This window comes from Zosterops lateralis (assembly GCF_965231275.1).
Source record: "Zosterops lateralis genome assembly, chromosome: 2".
NCBI classification, from domain to species: domain Eukaryota; kingdom Metazoa; phylum Chordata; class Aves; order Passeriformes; family Zosteropidae; genus Zosterops; species Zosterops lateralis.
Window position 1 is genome coordinate 10,866,100 of NC_139763.1, and position 17,690 is coordinate 10,883,789.

Below are 17,690 nucleotides of genomic sequence, written 5' to 3' on the forward strand. Positions count from 1 at the left end.
TATAGATTGATATAGTTCCTTTTTCAACTATTCTATATTTACTATTAGCATATATTTTCCTTCTTGCTCATATTCTTTTAATTTGCCTTAATACTGAAAGTACACTTGGCAGGGTACAGCAGAATACAGACTTCATACTCATCATGCAAGAAGACTGCCTGAGGGCAGGAATTAGCTGGATTATGGGAATTGTTTTTGTTCCAAACTACCTTGGTTTATAGAAACTGATAATTATGTGTTACTACAGTGCTTTAGCTGATGTCTGTCTAAAGCACTGCAACTAACAAGTTTATATATAAACCTTGATCAATCCTTGTACAGAAAATGTGATGTATTATCAAATTTGAGACTAGGATTGCTTTTAGATATATTTCTGGTAGATTTGCTTCCAAATTTACAGACTGTTAATGATTTCTTACCATGCATACTAGGTTTCAAGGCTTTCTGATTTACTTTAATGCTATCTAAAATAAGTGCATTCACCATATAATTTCTGTTTAACTTTTGGATAAGAGTCAAGATGGAACACTCTGTAGTTCTCAGTCTTTGCCTGGGATGACTTTAGATAATTGAGTAAGTGGTGTTTCCTTTTAGATATTTAAAATCAGAGTAATTTTAATTTCTGCACTAATTGTACTTTTATTTTGATCTGCTAGGAGAGAAATCTGACTTTCATAAGGAAAAAGGGAGTTGATTGTTTAATACTCTGTAATATGCTCTAACTATTTTCTTGTATGCCAAAATTATTGGATTTGTTTTAACAATGCAATTGCACCAGCACAGGAGAATTTGTCCAGTGTGACTGTTATACCTGTGAGCAGTCCTACATTTTGGGAATGTGCAAAATGAGTGTTGGAAATATCCACAGCTGGGCAGTAGGATGAAAAATGGTTATATTTTCTGAAGACAGTGTTTCTCCATTCAGATAATCTTTTTGGCATTTCTAACTGAACAGAGAAAACACCAAACCCCCCATTTTATGTACCTTTAGTCTCTAGAAAGTCCAAGCGAATGTTCTACAGTGGGAGGACCAGTCAATAAATAGCTTCAGAAAAACACTTTGAGAGTGAACTTTGGGAAAGAAGTTTCAGCTTAGAATAACAGGTTTTGTGATGATTTTTAATGAATATGTAAAAATGCAGTCTTGGAAACAAACACATTTTATAGTATGCTGTTGTCTTTCTCAAAGACAAGAAAATACAAGTTCATACTAGATATCAGCATAATAATGGAAGAAGAAAGTTCATCTAAAAATTTGAGTGCTCAGTTAAAATATCTTTGTTCACTGGTGACTAGACACCTTTTTGATCAATGCTTTATTTTTGATAGGAGAAAAAAATCATTGTATTCCCAAACAGCCAGTCATTTATTTTCTGGGTGCAATGTAAGCCACAAGATCTCTCAGGGTTTTTTGTTTGTATTCAAGTCCTTAGCTGCACCCAAAGATAAACAAGATCCATACTGCTGCATGCCTTTTGATTTTTTAAAATAAATTGAAAGAATGGAGGTTCTCAACCTACCTTTCCTACATCATTATGTATTATGTATTTTTACAACCAAAATTTTCCCTGAGCACTTAATGACTAATAGTTGATGGCTATGTACTCCTCAGTTTTGGTTTGATAAAAAAACCCTGACAGTTCCTGAAGGCTGCTTAGAACCTTCCAAAGGTGAATAACCAGATTGTGTTGGCTGCTTTCTGCAGTCACAGTACAACACACTGCTTGCTGTTGCTTGGTATTTTTAGGGAGGGAAAGACACATTGGGGGTTGAGGCTTTTTGGAGGTGGTGATTAATGCTCCCTGGTTTTGCCAGTTTCTTTCATCTATTCTCAGACTTTAGTTGGTGGTGTTTCTGTAAAGGAGTATGCTTGAAATAAATTCATCAGGCCCCACTGCCACAGGTTTGGAAAGATTTGTGCTCCAGATTTGATTCTCTCTGAACTAAATATTTTAGATACTAAATACTAAAGGAAGGAAGAGTAGTTTGGCTACTCAGTGAATATTGTATTAGTGTACTGGGCCTCCAGTTACTAAGCAAAGGAGAAAAGAAATGGATGGCTAAGATTGAAGCATCAAACTTTCTAGCATGCCAAATGTTTTATCAAGATTGAAAGTATAAAAATCTTTATTTAAACTGAAGACATTAAGAAGAAGCAATTTGACTTGTAGACCAATAACAGCCAGAGGACTGAATGTCACATTTTATTTCCTGTGGCACAAATGCCTGGGAAGGAAGCTGTTGATTTATTCTTGGTTCTTAAAGCAAGATTTTGCCATTAGTGGAGGAAACCAGAGATAAGAACCAGATTACTTTTTTTTTTTCTTATTTTTTTTCCCCTCCATTCTCCCTTCCAAAATCTAAAACTGCTTCAGGACTAATGTTTCAAAATGTCAGAATAACTCAGGTGACTAAAGTTCTGTTACTAGTCAAAGAAAAGCTCATTTTCCCACAGGAATCAATTTGAAACTGAGAAAGATAAAATACTTGGAGCTGTTTAATAGAAACTTGAAAAGTATGTACTAGGCATTAGGGCTAGAGATAAATGTAGCACAGCTAAGGTTATAGTATTAAAAAACCCTGTAAATGGGAGAAAGGGACGCAAGATAACATTTATTTTAATGGTATTTACATATTATGGGAAAACCAGGTCAATTTCATATCACAGAAAAATATGAAAACTCCTCTGTTCATGCTAAGTTTTTAATAACAGACAAATAAGAGCTGGTTAATATTTAATTTAAACATATTTGTAATATTAGTATGCTTCAGTAAAGATACCTTTCTTTGCAATTTGGTAAATATCTTTCTACATACTTCCTAAGGTTTCCAAGCAAAGTCTACTTGTCAGAACATTATTATTGGTATAATGTTAATCTGAAGATTTGAAAGAGACTCAATGCTCTTTGAAGAGCAAGGTGTGTTAAAACAGGATAGTTGCTCCATCTAGTGTTTTTTTTTTTTCATTTAACAAGTGTTAAATGAACTTTTTAAAAAAAGAGAAGCCCTCACTTTTTTGAACATTATTATATTTGGGATTGAAATCCTTCATTATTTAGAAAAGTTTGGATTTTTGTAGAAAAAAATTATCAAAGAAAGTGTTATAGTGACTGTATAATGGTCTTTTTGATAGGTGTTGTTTCATTTATGCCATTTCTAAATATACAGCCCCTCCATTGGGTTTTAGACCCTTATTCTTTTGCAGAAATGCATCTTGTGCTTTGGTATTGTTATCTAGTGGTAGGTAACAAAATCAAAGAGAAGAAAGTCATGTCTTCAAATTTCCTGATGGTTTTTGATTTCATTATGTCTGTAGCCAATTCCAGAGGAAAGGAAAAGGTGACTGAGAATACTTTTCTATATTTTAGAGGGGGAATAATTAATAAACATTTTCATTTGGATTGTAAGAAGAATGGGCAATTCTTAGTGCTAACTAAGCATTTCTCCTTTATCCTTTTGGTGAGGTCAGAAATGCATTCGTGACAAATAAATGGAATTTATATTCTTCACATTTAGCACCTGAAATTACCTTCAATTTTATCATAGTGGTACTAGTCAGCGCTTGCTGCAGGCTGTGATGGTTGGATTTAAAAGTGCTCCGTACCTGATGGTTCTAGTGAAATTTCTGTTGATGATACACACTTGGGATTGATTTCTTTTCATGCCTTGATATGCATTACAGAAATGCACTGCTCATGATGTTGATGAGGCTAAATTTAATAGTATCACAAATGTAGAGGGAGGATCAAAGTGTCATTCCAAAAGAAATTAAAATTATTTGACAACTAAACCTAAAACAACAGGAAGTTAAAACTATTTGTTTGGATAAATTGGCGGTTGAATTAGAAGATAAGAACAACTCTATTTGTCAACTAATGGCTCATCAACTACAGATACAGAGGAGGAAGAGAGACAGCAGGGAGAAATAGATCAGAATAATTCTTCCAATGGGCACCATGTGCTGTGGAGTTGTTCTTTGATATGTTCTAGGCAGTGAAGAGCTACAAGCTGACAAAGACCTCTGGCAAGCTGGGGATTTCAGTCCAGACATGGAAATGGAGCAATTCAGTAAAGTGGTTCTTGGATCAAAATTGTATCATTCCCTGCCAACTCAATGTGTAGGCAAATGGTTTTATGTCTACCCAAGATTCGTAGTGGTGACAGACCCACTGTGATTTTTGTTTGGGGAAGGATGGAAATGAATAAGCAAAGGAAATTATCAAGCAGTCTCTGTCTTTTAAAAGAATAAAATACTGAAACCACTGTCTGCCCATGGTAGCAGTAGCACAGTAATGTAGTTTAAAGATGAAAATCATTCAATTTAGAGAAAAGTTTATGTACCATGCTGGCCACAAGGACAGGAAGGTACTTCACACCTCGTATTCCTGTGTGAACTTGTTCAATACTGAATTTGTTTGTATATCTATTTACTCAAAGCATATTTAAAAAACATCTTCATATTTTTAATCTGTGCTGGTCACATTTTCATGGCACATTCTCCACAAATTGATTTTCTGGATCATCCTAAGCCATCTTAGGCTTAGATCTAAGATCTCCACTTCAGATCTCCATTCCAAAGTTTCTTACTGTATCATGTCTTTGTTCAAAATTGACTCCTTGTTCTGGCTTTCCTTTTCTTTATTAAATACATGATAAACGTCACCTTTGAGACATTTCAAAACTTAATTGCTTTATCTTTATCTCTGCATGGAATTTGCAACCCAAATACCCACCAGCATAGTAGACTCTTGTCCTACTAGAAGTCCCCTATCTAATAAAAAAAACCCTCGTGGAAATCACTGAGTAACAACAGTTAATTTGTTTATATTTTACAATACAAGCAAGTCTCCACTTGAACTCAGCTGACACGTGCTGGCATGTAAAGAAAGGGCTGTGGGACCAGTAAAAATAGTATTTTTCTTGTGGAACAGCAGAAGGAAAAACTAGGTGGAAAACAAAAGCATGAAGAATAAACCTCTTCATCAAATGGAATTTTTAGGCAGGGAGCATTAAAATGTATTTGTTAAATCACAAGTTATTTAGAGTAATTTTTCAAATTATTTTTGGTTTAGTATCTTCCATTGATCTATTTTTACAAGTTCTACCTGAGCTGAAGTTTGTTGGGACAGAAGGGCAGTCTTGCACTATTTTATGTCTAAAGTATTCCTGTTCCAAGGAGATTTAAAGACTCTATTTATACTTTGATATCAATCCAGAGGTAATATAATTCCTACCTGCAGCTGTGCTCAGAAAGGAAGTATCAAATCACTAAAGCAGAATGATTAAATGCCATTTCTAACAGTGTTTCTTCCTTTTACACGAGATGAACATGACAAAGTGATTTTTTTTCTATTTTGTCTCACTAGGTACAATCTTAAAAGTCTTAAATCTTAAAATCTTTAATCTTAAATTTATCTTAAAGGTATTTATGTATTGCAAAAAGCTACTTAGACTTAACTTCTGTTTATTTTAGTTGTTTTCTGCCCCCCTCTCTATTGCCCTTTTTTGAACAGGACGTTTTGTTTCTGAAATTATATTTATCTCCAGAAGAACATGCAAGTAACAGAGCAGTCTGTTACGTGATATCAACTTTGTCATATCAGAGAATCATATCATATTATAGAATGCTTTCAGTTGGAAGAGACCTTAAAGGTCTGTGTCTAACACTGGCCACCATCTGATGGCTCTCGTTCCTAATTATTTTGTTTTACTGTCAAAACGATCCCATTCCACTTCCAAGTGTTGCAGAGGCAAGGGCTAAATCCGTTTTTTTTTTTTTTTTTTTTTTTTTTTAACAATTGAACTCTGATAAACATTTTTTCTGTCAGTTTTCATCCTGCACCAGGGTAAGAACAGGCTATTTTTCAGAGAGGTGGTCTCACTAATTCTACTTGGCTGCAGCTTCAGAATGGAACAAATGCCAGAACTCATACAATGTAACCTACAGTCAAGAAACTTTAGTACTCAGGGACTGGTAACCTTCATTACTATCAGATGTCTGGTGTTTTGTGATCATCAAATATGCAGTTATTATTTGTAGAAGAGAGGATAACATTTTATTTCAAGATTTGCAGTTCATTTAATGATCAGAAATAAAGCTGAAGTAGGAAGCATTCAACTGACTGTGGAGTTCGTATTAAGGGATTAGAATCTGTTACCAGCACAGACATTCCTTGAAACATCTGGAGATTTTATTTTGTGTTTTGCCTCAGAATTTGTAGTTCTCTGTAAAATGGAAGTTTTCTGCACCTTCCATTACTTCAAAGTCACATTTTTTCTCTTTGAATGAGTATTCAGTTGGTATTATCAGGAAATTTTTTGTCAAAATTATTCCTAAGAGTTTATAATTTGAATTTAGAATGTTGGACTGAGATTAAGCTGGTGTGTGATTCTTTTTCTTTTGCTTTCATTATTTATGAATACAAAAAATCACAGTGGAGAAGGAAAAAATGGGAAGCATAAATATTAGCTCAACCAGGAACTCTTTCTTGTATTCATTTTTCATTTCTGTATATGTAGATATATACAGCCCAGAGTTTTGCCTTACATCATTGTATTTTAGAAGTACAAATCTTTGTATATATTAAGTGTATTTTTATAAAATAATCTATTTCTTCCAGGGGGATAATTGCTGTTTAATTTACTGGTTTTAGTAGATATTCAGTTGTATGCAAATGATACAACGTATAGCCACAAGGCAAACTGAAAGATACAGCTTGGTTTTTTTTCCCCCAGGTCTTTCTGCTCTGTTGTGTTCACTGTATTGCTGCAGAAGGAAAGGCAGCTGCAAAAGGGCTATAAATATTAGAACACAGAGTGCAATAAAGAAATGCAATCAGAGAGATTGGCACAACTGAGAAAAAAATATTGTCTGAAGCTTTTTGTTTTAAAAACTACAGTGGATACTGAATCACAATTTGAAATTTCTAGACATTAGTAATTTAAATATCTTCATTTTGAGACATCACCTGAAGAGTGGTTGACGCACATTAAGATCAGTTTTAATGGAGTTGATGAAAGAATCCAGAATGTAGTAAAGAGAGTTGTGAGGTTTTTATCTTCTTTTCTTCCTGTTTGAGCTGGGATTAATGCATGGGAGACTCAGTTTTTTGTGTTCGGACTCAGTTGTTTATTAATTCTTACCTATAGCACAGTCTCACAAGTTGTGAGTTCTCGCTGACAGGGTAGAAAATGGCTCTGTCTCTAACTCTTTCCAAGGTCTTTTAAACACTAATTAGCCAATAACGAGATGACACCTATATTATTTATACTTTTAACCCAATAACCATCTGCCCAAGGTTCACAATGCAGACCTTTTCACCCAGATACAAAAAACCACCCAAAACCATGAGGAAGAAGGTGAAAGAAGAACTTAGCCAACACCCTAAATCCTCCATCTTGCTCTCTATATATTACTATATACTAAAACCTTAAATCCTAAGTTTTGCACCCAGTGGTATCACACACTTCCATTTGAACTACACACCCATAATCTCAGTGCTATCACTCAATTTTGGGAGCCTGTTCCATGGTCTTAGGTGAAATGTAGTTCTGGCTTGAGGGTCAGTGCCTTTTAGCGCAGAAAGCCTGAAATTCTCAGCCTCCAGAATTCCATCAGAGGGCTGCAGAGTAAAAACTAGTTATAAATAAAGTGCAGAGAGTGAGGATCTTAATTTTGGTTTCTAAAGCTTTAACTGTGGAAAATTATACTTTACTTTTTGATTAGAGATAACAGTCTATAACAAATTTCAGTTAATCAGAAAAAGCTTCTTTCATCAAATTTTCTGCTTGAATTTCCTTCATAATATTATTATCACAAGCTGGGACAGCAATCTCACAGTTTTGAAGGCTGCATTTGGTCAGTCAGATAGGTCTTACATCCTCAGCTCAGCCAACAGGACTTGTGGTCCTGTGGTCTTTCTTCACTGATAGACATTTGTTTCATATCTTCAAAAACATTAGCTTGAAAAATTAGAATACTTACTGTGAAAATTATTGCATCTGTTCAGCTGTCAAATCAAGTCTTAAAAATGAAAAAGTATTTCTATGTTTCTAAATTACAGAGTGAATAGTTTTATGAACTTTCTGATGAGATACAGGAATTTAAAACTGTCTTTTGCTGACAGAAATTGCTGTTTATTGACTTGTTTGAACAGCCATGTTTGCTGCCAGTCCTGTTTCCAGAAACTGTGGAAGCTGAGTGTTGTTGCGCTTTCCTGTCTCTCAGGTTTGACTCGGACACCACGGAGCTGCACAGCTGGATGACCCGCTCCGAGGCGGTGCTGCAGAGCCCCGAGTTTGCCATCTTTCGGAAAGAAGGGAACCTCTCAGACCTCAGAGAAAGAGTCAATGTAGGAAAAACTACTCATATACATGTCTCTTAGTCTGTATTAGCTTGTCAAAGTGCTTTCAGAGTCCAAGTTTAAACGATTTCAAATGTAGACTGACAAGCATTGATTGTCCAAGATGAATTTAGAAGCGTTTGCTGTTTCTGTGAGTTTCACATTTTGGCACCAAGATTACTACACAGGCTGTCTGAACACACAGATTGTTGTTGATGTTTTTGTTCATACATATTCATATTTAATTAAGGTGTTCTAGATCCACGAAAGTTTTAGGTAAAGTTATACCAAAAGCTATATATAATTTCTTAAATATACAACATCATTCTATACTGACAGCTTAATTTTATGTTATACATGCATAAACTGAAGAATATGAAAAGTGTCACTGGAGTGGATGCTAAAGAAAATCTATATTGATTTCCTTTTACAGAGCTGTAAAATACATATGACAATCATCAGTTTCCACAGGGCTTTTATTGTTTTTTTTTGTTTGTTTGTTTGTTTTTTTGTTTGTTTGTTTTTTGTTTTGTTTTTTTGTTTTTTTTTTTTTTTTTTGTTTGTTTTGTTTTTTTAATCTATTGTAGTGCCATATCAGAACCAAAGCCTGTTCTTTCCTGCCAAAGTGAATGCTTCTTCACTGCTTAAGAAGAAGCTATGTTTGTGTGTGTCTGTGTCACAGGCTGAATTTACCCCTTGAAAACTAAACTGTTAAATTTTTTAAAATTTTCTTTTTTTTTTTTTTTTTTTATCAATGAAACAATGCCCATCTTTTCCAAGAGAAAGGGGTGCTTTTTATAAATATCTCAGATAGTAGTATAGTATGTTATGGAACATCATTAAAACCTGTGTTGATATATACTCCTAGAACACAAAGAGATGAAACAAAGTTACTGTATTGAATTCAGATTTGCTGCGGGTTTTTCTCATTTTCTCCTTTTCCATCATAAGTCAGCTATGATAAGATTGAGTCATGTGGAATTTTAGGCCTGTAAATGTACATTTTTAAATTCCATGTTAAATTCCAAGTTTCTTGAAATAATTTTAGTTATTTATATTGTCATTAGCAGTATTAAGATTAATTAACTCTGCAAATTATGCATCCCAATGGAATATCTTGAATTAATTCATACCACAACTTCATATTATGAAATATATGTAAATATACAAATATATGCAGACTGGATCAAATACAGAGTAGTTTTGATGGGTTCACGTGCTTCCACACTGAGTTAATAGTATTCTTCTAATACATCCATAGATATGCAGTTAATTTTGCAAATACTCCAGTCTAAATTTTAAAAGAAAGAAATAGTAAAATAAAAACCCCAAAATACTCATCACCCCTTCATATATTCACATTTTGAGGCACGCATTTATTTCAAAGGGTGAAAATTAGCTCGTCTTGACCTACAGATTACTCAGGCTACTCTCACTGTCAGGTTTCCCACTGGTTCTACCTCATATTTTCTAAGAGTTTGTAAATGCATTGAAGGATCCAGGAACCATGGTTCACCTTCCTCCTTCTTTTCTTTCTTTGCTTTTGAGGGTGGTGATTGCTGCAAGTGGAGGGGTGGAGGTGGGTGACCTATAGATCTCCTTTGGTCCCCACTGGAATTCCTCTAGCTCTTGCCTTCCTTTGCTGGAGCTGAGGAAGAACACTGGGGCTGGGAGGCCACCTCCTATCAAATTTATCCAGGTCTCGTCTCAGCTGGTGAAAACACACATAATACTGGAGAAAGATGTGTGGAGTTTGACCAGTGCATGAGTATTTAAAGTTTGAATTACAGACACTAAAGATAGCAGGAGATATTCCAGATGTTCCTTTGATTGCCTTGGAAATTTAATAAATGAATTTTTAACAAATTTCCAGCTTTTCTTTTTTAGTAAAGTAGTTCAGAAAAGGATCTGCTTTGTATCAAGAGAGGTCTGAGACAAACCAGTAATTCTAAATAAATACAAGAAAAATTGACATTAGCATTGGAAATACTTTCAAGGACCAAGACCAGTTTTAATTTCAGAGAGTGTCACTGCTTTTAAAATAAACGTTTTATAGAGAAAATCAAGTTACATTTAGAAGTTTCCAGTTGCTGTAAGGGAGAAAACATTCTATTACATATATTAATTTGAAAGTGAGAACTCTGAAAGATGGCACTTGACAAGTGCGACATGGATTGTATGTTGAATGGTTTTCAGTTAGCGCAAGTCTTTGAAGGCACTTTTTAAAAAAGTAAAGAAAAATATCAATTTTTTCTGAATGCCAGTTCTTAAAACTTGTCCTGACCTGACTTTTCTTGTCTTTTCTCGTCTCTGTCTCCATCCATAAAATGAGAGACAATGCAGAAAGTACTGTTCAGTTCATTGATTTAAACAGTTTCATTGCTGCTTGCTAACACTTTTATTTATTAGTTCTCTCAAAGTGAACCTCAAATCAATGGAAAATAAGATAGTGTGTGTTTTAACATATTATACAATCTCTAGGAAAGTTGTAGAAGGCATATAAAAAGCGAATGAAATGCAAAAAGGAAAACATATGTGAGAGATAATTGAAATAGATTTTATTGTACTGTTGTGCTTTAAGCCCAGCTGGCAACTAAGCACCACACCTGCTCACTTCTCCCCACCACCAAAAGTAAAACTTGTAGGTTGAGATAAGAATAGTTGAATGAAAGAAAGTAAAATATATTAATGATAGCAAATAATAATTCAGATAATAGAAAGAAAACAACAGCAAGCAAGTAATGCACAATGCAATTGCTCACTACCTGCTGACTAAGCCCAGACCCATTTCCTGAACCCAAACAAGCCCTTTCCAAGTAACTCTCCCACATTGAGCGCATCATTCTGTGGTGTGGAATATCCCCCTGGCCAGTTCAGGTCACCTGTCCTGGGTGCATTCCCTACTACTTTTTTTTTTTGTTGTTTTGTTTTTGTATATCACTGGCAGAGCATGAGATACACCAAAAAAAAGTTCTTGATTTAAAGTAGACACACTTAGAAAACCCAAAACATGGGTGTTATCAATATTATTCTTGTAATGAATCCAAAACACAGCTCTGTCCCAGCTACTAAGAAGAAATTCACTGTGTCCCAGCCAAAACCAGAACGTGCCCTGACATCCACAGTCATACCCCAGTGTTGTACTCATACATGCATGTAACCATCTACACACGTGTGCAGAAGTCCCATCTTGCCCTTACTTTTTCATTTAGGGGTTTTTGCCCATATGATAACATGAATTGGTTTATCACAGAATACCTGTGCTTGGCTGATGTCAAAACTGTCCTTTATTCCCTACCATAGTGCTGAGTCCTAGAGCCTTTCTGTGATGACTTTCTTTTCTGCTGTTCTTTTGGGGACAGATTACTAGTTTTAAGGTTAGTGGGGTTTTGGGGGGTTTTGTTTGTTTGTTTCATGTGGCAGCTTGCTCCTGCCCATCACTTTTCATGGATGAGAGGTCACTTCCATAAGATTTAGTGGAAGTGCATCTGCTGCATCATAGAGGGACAGAGATGTCGGAAATGAAATCCACAAGGAAATCTCTTTTGCCATCATTGGTGATTCATAAAGTGCAAAAGCTTGCTCCCATCCCAGCTCAGAGGAGTCCTGGGGGAGACAGAGCCAAGAGCAGGCTGTATGAAATGCGGTGACTCTGTTTGCTAAGCCAGCTGCTTCAGATCCTGGCAGGAAATTAGCCTTTGGCAGAAGCTTGAATATATTAGATATGTGCAAAAAGTCCATTCCTATGTCTGGGGAGAAGAAAAGTATTTTTACCCCTTCCCTGATACAGAGGAAAGATATTTACCTTACCTGGGCAGGGAGACTGCAAAGTCATAAGAATAGAAGGTTCATTGTTGAACAGCCATTCTCCTAAATAATAGAGACATCCAAACATTAATGTAGTAAATATTGTTATACTGCATCCCACCATAAATATTCTGGAGTTAGCATGTATATTTTATTAAAATCAGACCTAAGAATGACTCAGGACTTCTATGTTTTCCTTAAGCTCTAATGAGCTTTCAGTATTGCAAGTCCAAATATATGAAGGTTCAAGTGCAAAAAGCCTCCACAATTTCAGGTAGTAAATCCTACATAGTAAATTGGATTTCAGACTATCCAACAAGAAACTGGAAAAAAAAAAATCCTTGCAAGGAGTTTTGGTTTGCCAAGAAGAAGCACCTAGAAATTCAGGATCAAAGATAAACACAAGGAACAGATGTAAGGGAAAATGTCAGATATCCTAGACAATTAAATTTGTTCTCTTGGCATTCTCAGAAGCCCCATTCTCATATGTTTGTTTTGTTTCAGTGACCTTTTCCAGGCATGCTTTGTTGGGCGTGGATATTTGAGAGCTGAATCACTGTCAGAGGTGGTGATGATAATGTTGGCATCTCTGCCCTCAGAGGTGATGGGTCACCATCACAGGAGGTCAGGGAGTACTGCTACCCTGCATCCTTTCACAGAGCTCTCAAAGAAGCATGTTGATTTGATATATGAATAACATCCAAATTTCTCCAGCCATCAGTATTTTCTAGGTTATGAAGTCATTAACTGCCAACTAAAATCTCAAGGTCAAATAAAATGTTTAGATTTGTAAAAAATAGCCCCTTTGCCTTTGGCTAGCTAAAAATGAATTTATAATGTTTCTCAATTAATTAAAACTGGGATATAATGCATTTGCATTGTCTGTTGCAAAGTAGTCCAAAAGAGAATAAATCTCTGCTTGGAAAAAAGCCTGAAAAGTTAACCTTTCCCTCTAACATTGCTGGTGTTTTGTTTATTTTTTTTTTTCTGAAAATTCTTTTACAGAAAGCAAAAGGAGTTTAACAAAGGGGGAAGGTTATATATTTGAGATATTTTGAGGTGGCTTAGCCACTATTGTCAAAATGTGTCTATTGCAATGTAAAGAATTTAAGTTTCAAAATTTCACAAATCCTTTTAAAATTGTCCCATTCTACTTGTGCCATAAATGAACCTGGATCAAGAGTATGGTCCCCTTCAGTAAAGGAGAAAATGAAGAAATCAGAGCCAAAGAGATAAATGAGAGATATTTGCAGGACTGCTCCATTCATTTCTAGGCACTTGACACAGGGTTATGGAAATATTTCTTCTGAGGATCTTAAAAACCCAAAACACAATTTGCAGGTTTGGCAGAGTGTACAGACTAATAGCAGGAACATGTGGTCGGTGTTTTGAGTACCTGGAGTCAATTTCCTCCTTTCCCCTCATGTCACAACATTTGTCTTTGTATGAGGAACCAAAAGTTCTGTCTGCTTTGGTTATCATCGTGTTTCTTGCATGTGTTTGTCCTCCTGTAACCAGTGCTGGACCTTCATTTGAATAACATATGCCAATTACATAAAAATGAATGGAGAAGAATTGCTGACAGAAAGTTTGATATGTGCGAAATCTTTTATGTTTATTTAAGGACCCCACACATAGTTCTCATATTTTCTACCAGGACCTGGGAATTTGAATCTTTCAGGAGAGAGGTGAACATTTCTCCATGTTTTCCTGCACACATAGCTTATGCTGGGCAGGGAAGGGTTGACTTCCACAAGCTTTTATGTCATATCAATTTTTATGTTTTAAAAAGATAAGTTTTAGCATACTTTATGAACTTTTTTTTATGATTTGTTTCTGCTCACTACAGTTATACACATGATAATTGCACACCTGTTGTTACAGACGGAGTAGAATTATTTTCAGTATATTTTAGTGTTTTAATGATTCCTTTGAGTTCTCAGTAGTTATTCTCATGTTAATTATACCTGGCATTATAGACAGAGTATTATTATTTAAGATTCTGTAAGAGGTTCTGGAACTCTGCAGAGAGTTAATTTACTTTTTTAATTTGGAAATATTTAAATTGTTCTGTGGAATGGTACAAGATTTTATTGACCCACGAAAATGAGAGATCATTCATACAGTAATTTGTAACTTATTGGGATTAAACTTCATAATATTTCAATGGTAATTTAGTTATATGTAAAGATATGTTTCTAAAGTACAAAATACTTCATTATTCTCTAAATTTATTTTCTTTATATATTTTATTTATCTAAAATTGTTTTAGTTACAGTACTAAAAGGGATCTTGGAGATATTGTTAGAAAGCCTGCTGTTTAACAATTTCTGTATGCACAAATGAATAGCAGTTGTAGGTAGACTGAGGAAAAGTGTGAATTTAATTGAAAACTTCTCACACAAGTTTCTGTGTATCCTCACCTATGAAATCTTCCAGGGAGCTGCTTCTTGTAAAATTGAAGATGTTTTAAACATCACATTTTAAAAGTTATTTTATTAAGAGAGTTTATTCAAAGGTGGTTTTATTCCTTCTATATGGGTGTAACAATCTATTTGAAAGATAGTAGCTCCAAATTTAATTGTCTAAGGTTATTTTACTAAATACAGTCTTAGACACCTAGTTGAGCTTTCTTTTCAGTTTAAGAAACCTTTTTGAAGTCATGCAGCATCTACCTTTGCTGTGGAAATAAATGGTGATGGGGGAGCCCAGTGGGGTCAGACAACCTGGGAAACTGCAACCAGGGCTAAGTGTTATGTTTCCATATACCTTGTGTAGGATTTGGGGGGGACATATCCTCTTGTTTTGCAGGAAAGTGAGGGGCTTGATTTATGGACACTGTGTTGGTCGGATCTCTGAGAGATATATAATCTGTTTTATTTTTGGTATCAAACTTGACTATGGGCCCTTGTTGCATCTTTGAGCCTCTAAATTACACCTAAATTATGCAACTAATTTAGTTTAAAATCAATGAAGTGGCTTCATGGTTTTAATTACGAGACAGCATTGATGTGCTCTCAGATCTAAAATGAGTTTACTTTCCACCAGTATTACTACTGACCCAAAATGGTATTTAAATTTAGATTCCTACTATATCTTCTAATTTTAGCAGCTTGCCTTTTCTAGGCCTTACTGGCTGGCCTGAACATTAGTGAGCAATTTTTGTGTACAGAAAAGTGAACCAAGAGTATTAAGTACAATACATAATGAGAAGCCTGTATTAAATCTGCAGTTAACTCTTCTCCTTAATAGCCCATATATGGGTGTCTGCTGCATGTGGTCTTATATATGCATTTAGCAGTTTGGTTTTTTGTTATCAAAATAGTAACTTGAGCAGTCAAATTTTCTATGGGTTTGATACTGTAGAATGCTGTGAATCCCTGTGATGTGGTGAGAATGGTCAATTTTTGCTTTTACCATGAAAATGAGTAAATCTATTCCTCCACAAAGAATTTCTTTTGAATGAATATTTTCTTTTTGAAATATTGTGCTTCAAATAGCTCTTACCTTCTATGTCTTTTATGTGTCTGTAAAATACTGATACGTGTCATTTGTCAGCTCTGTCGTGTTCTGACTCTCATTTTCTGTACTTGGCTTTGACTTTGACTCCCTTCCTGATGGTTTATGGTACCTCCTGCTTTCATTGCAAATCAGGGGGCAATCAGAGCAATGTGACAGGTTAAAAACTCTCAAGAAATCAGAAGACATCTCTGATATTAATTACTTTCTTGTTCAAAATCCCTCTGTTGAAATAGTCACCTTTCCTGTCATGCTGCAGGCCATCCAGCGAGAAAAGCCTGAGAAGTACAGAAAACTGCAAGATGCCAGCAGATCAGCTGAGGCCCTGGTGGAACAGATGGTGAATGGTAATTACATGGGAGTTGCTTTAGATAATCTTCTTAGGGATTTGATAAACGAACAGGTTCATATTTATCACAAGAATTATATTAGCACATACTGTCTAAATGGAACGCTAAAGTGATATTGCCTCATATTTCTTTTATTATTTCTGAATGTTATATCTGTTAATTAGAGGAGAAAGAAAGTATTACCACTTTAGTACCATGCAAAGAAATGTGTTAGAAACTCACAGTAATGAATTGTATATTAACAATCGGTTCTGTGCAGAGACTTAAGTTGTAATCTCATTTTCTGAGTTCTTTAAGCTTTGAAGTACATTAACACATCTGAGTTAGACAGCTCCAAAGGCATTACTTTAACCAACTGGGGAAAAAATACTTCCTGACTTTTAATATACGATGTATGCTTTGTAATATACATATTTCTGTAATGTTCTGTAGCATAGAAAATATAACACTTTATTGGGATTTGGAAAAAAATTTTGGCATTTGGTTTTTTGAAGATAGTAATTGTTAAAATTCATACAACTCTTGAACAATGAAAAATAGGTGCAAGGGTTTTGTCTTGTTTGTTTGGGTTTTTTTTTTTTTTTCCCAATGAAATTATTACATTATGCCATTCTTTTGAACTTTTAAATAAGGGAGAAACAAAACCCAAAGAATGGTAAATGAAAGCTTTGTAAGGCATACCATTGTTCTTAATATCAAAGAATGTCTTGCCTTGCAATCAAATTACTAACCTGGGCCAACATCTGTCATACTGTTACGGTTACCAGAAATACAGATGTCGAATAAACTGATATTTGGAACACATATTTTCTTTTTAATTGTTACAATGAATAACCAATAATTCAATTGCTGAAAGTAAAGTTTAAGTCTGAGGCATTAACTGGCCAAGCTAAAGAAATTTGATGGAATCCTATGATGACTTTGCTTAAGTATGAAGGTAATGTTTTAAAAGAGACCACATTATTGTGTAGGACATATTTAATATCATTACTGTAACAATTGCTGCAATGAGTCCCTTCCCAGACTCCATGAATAGACTGAAGGTAGTCTCGTAACATCTAAACCATGTTTGAAATAATTTGGGCACTTTTCTATGGATGATTATATAAAAAGTTTGGACTTTTTATTTTTTATTTTTTTTTTTAAGTGTTTTATGCATGGGAGGACTGGCTGTACATGACTTGAACATGACTTTTAGGGAAGCATCTGAAATTTGCGTGCTGACACATCGAGGTTCCTATTTTGGGTAGAATCTGTCTAGGGCGTATTTAGTCATGCCTCACTCTTCTATTGGGCAAATGCAGACTTGTACCTGAAGAATTCCAGTTTAGTTTCTTTGGATTATGTACTACTTTCTTACTAATATCTCAAATGATGCTTACCCTTCACTGTAGTGCCTACCATGTCACATATCAAAGTAGACTAAATTCTGTCTTAATTATTCTCATGGGGTTTTAACTCAACTCTTTCCCTCAGTCCATGGGTCCATTCTTACTCAAGTTTTACATGTGGCTAGATGTGCACATAAATATTTCCAGTATTTCTCAAATCACACCTCATTTTTTAGGAAGCACGTCTCCCAACTGAGTGGCAGGCACAGGGTAGGCTAACTAAGCCAGCATGACTTTATCAACTTCTTCAACTTTGTCAGCTGCTCTGCGGTCTGTGTCAT

At 35.0% G+C, this 17,690-nt stretch overlaps 1 protein-coding gene across 10 annotated transcripts in view; it reads left to right on the forward strand.

The window, feature by feature from the left end:
* Positions 1-17,690, forward strand: part of DMD (dystrophin) — a gene marked incomplete at its 5' end in the record, with an annotated part of 1,168,120 nt that overhangs the window by 481,162 nt on the left and 669,268 nt on the right. For all 10 annotated transcript variants that reach the window (XM_083855614.1, XM_083855615.1, XM_083855618.1 and 7 more), the window contains 2 exons: positions 8,228-8,351; positions 15,928-16,015. In XM_083855614.1, coding sequence (XP_083711740.1) covers positions 8,228-8,351; positions 15,928-16,015 — 212 coding nt within the window. The remainder of the gene's footprint in view (positions 1-8,227; positions 8,352-15,927; positions 16,016-17,690) is intronic.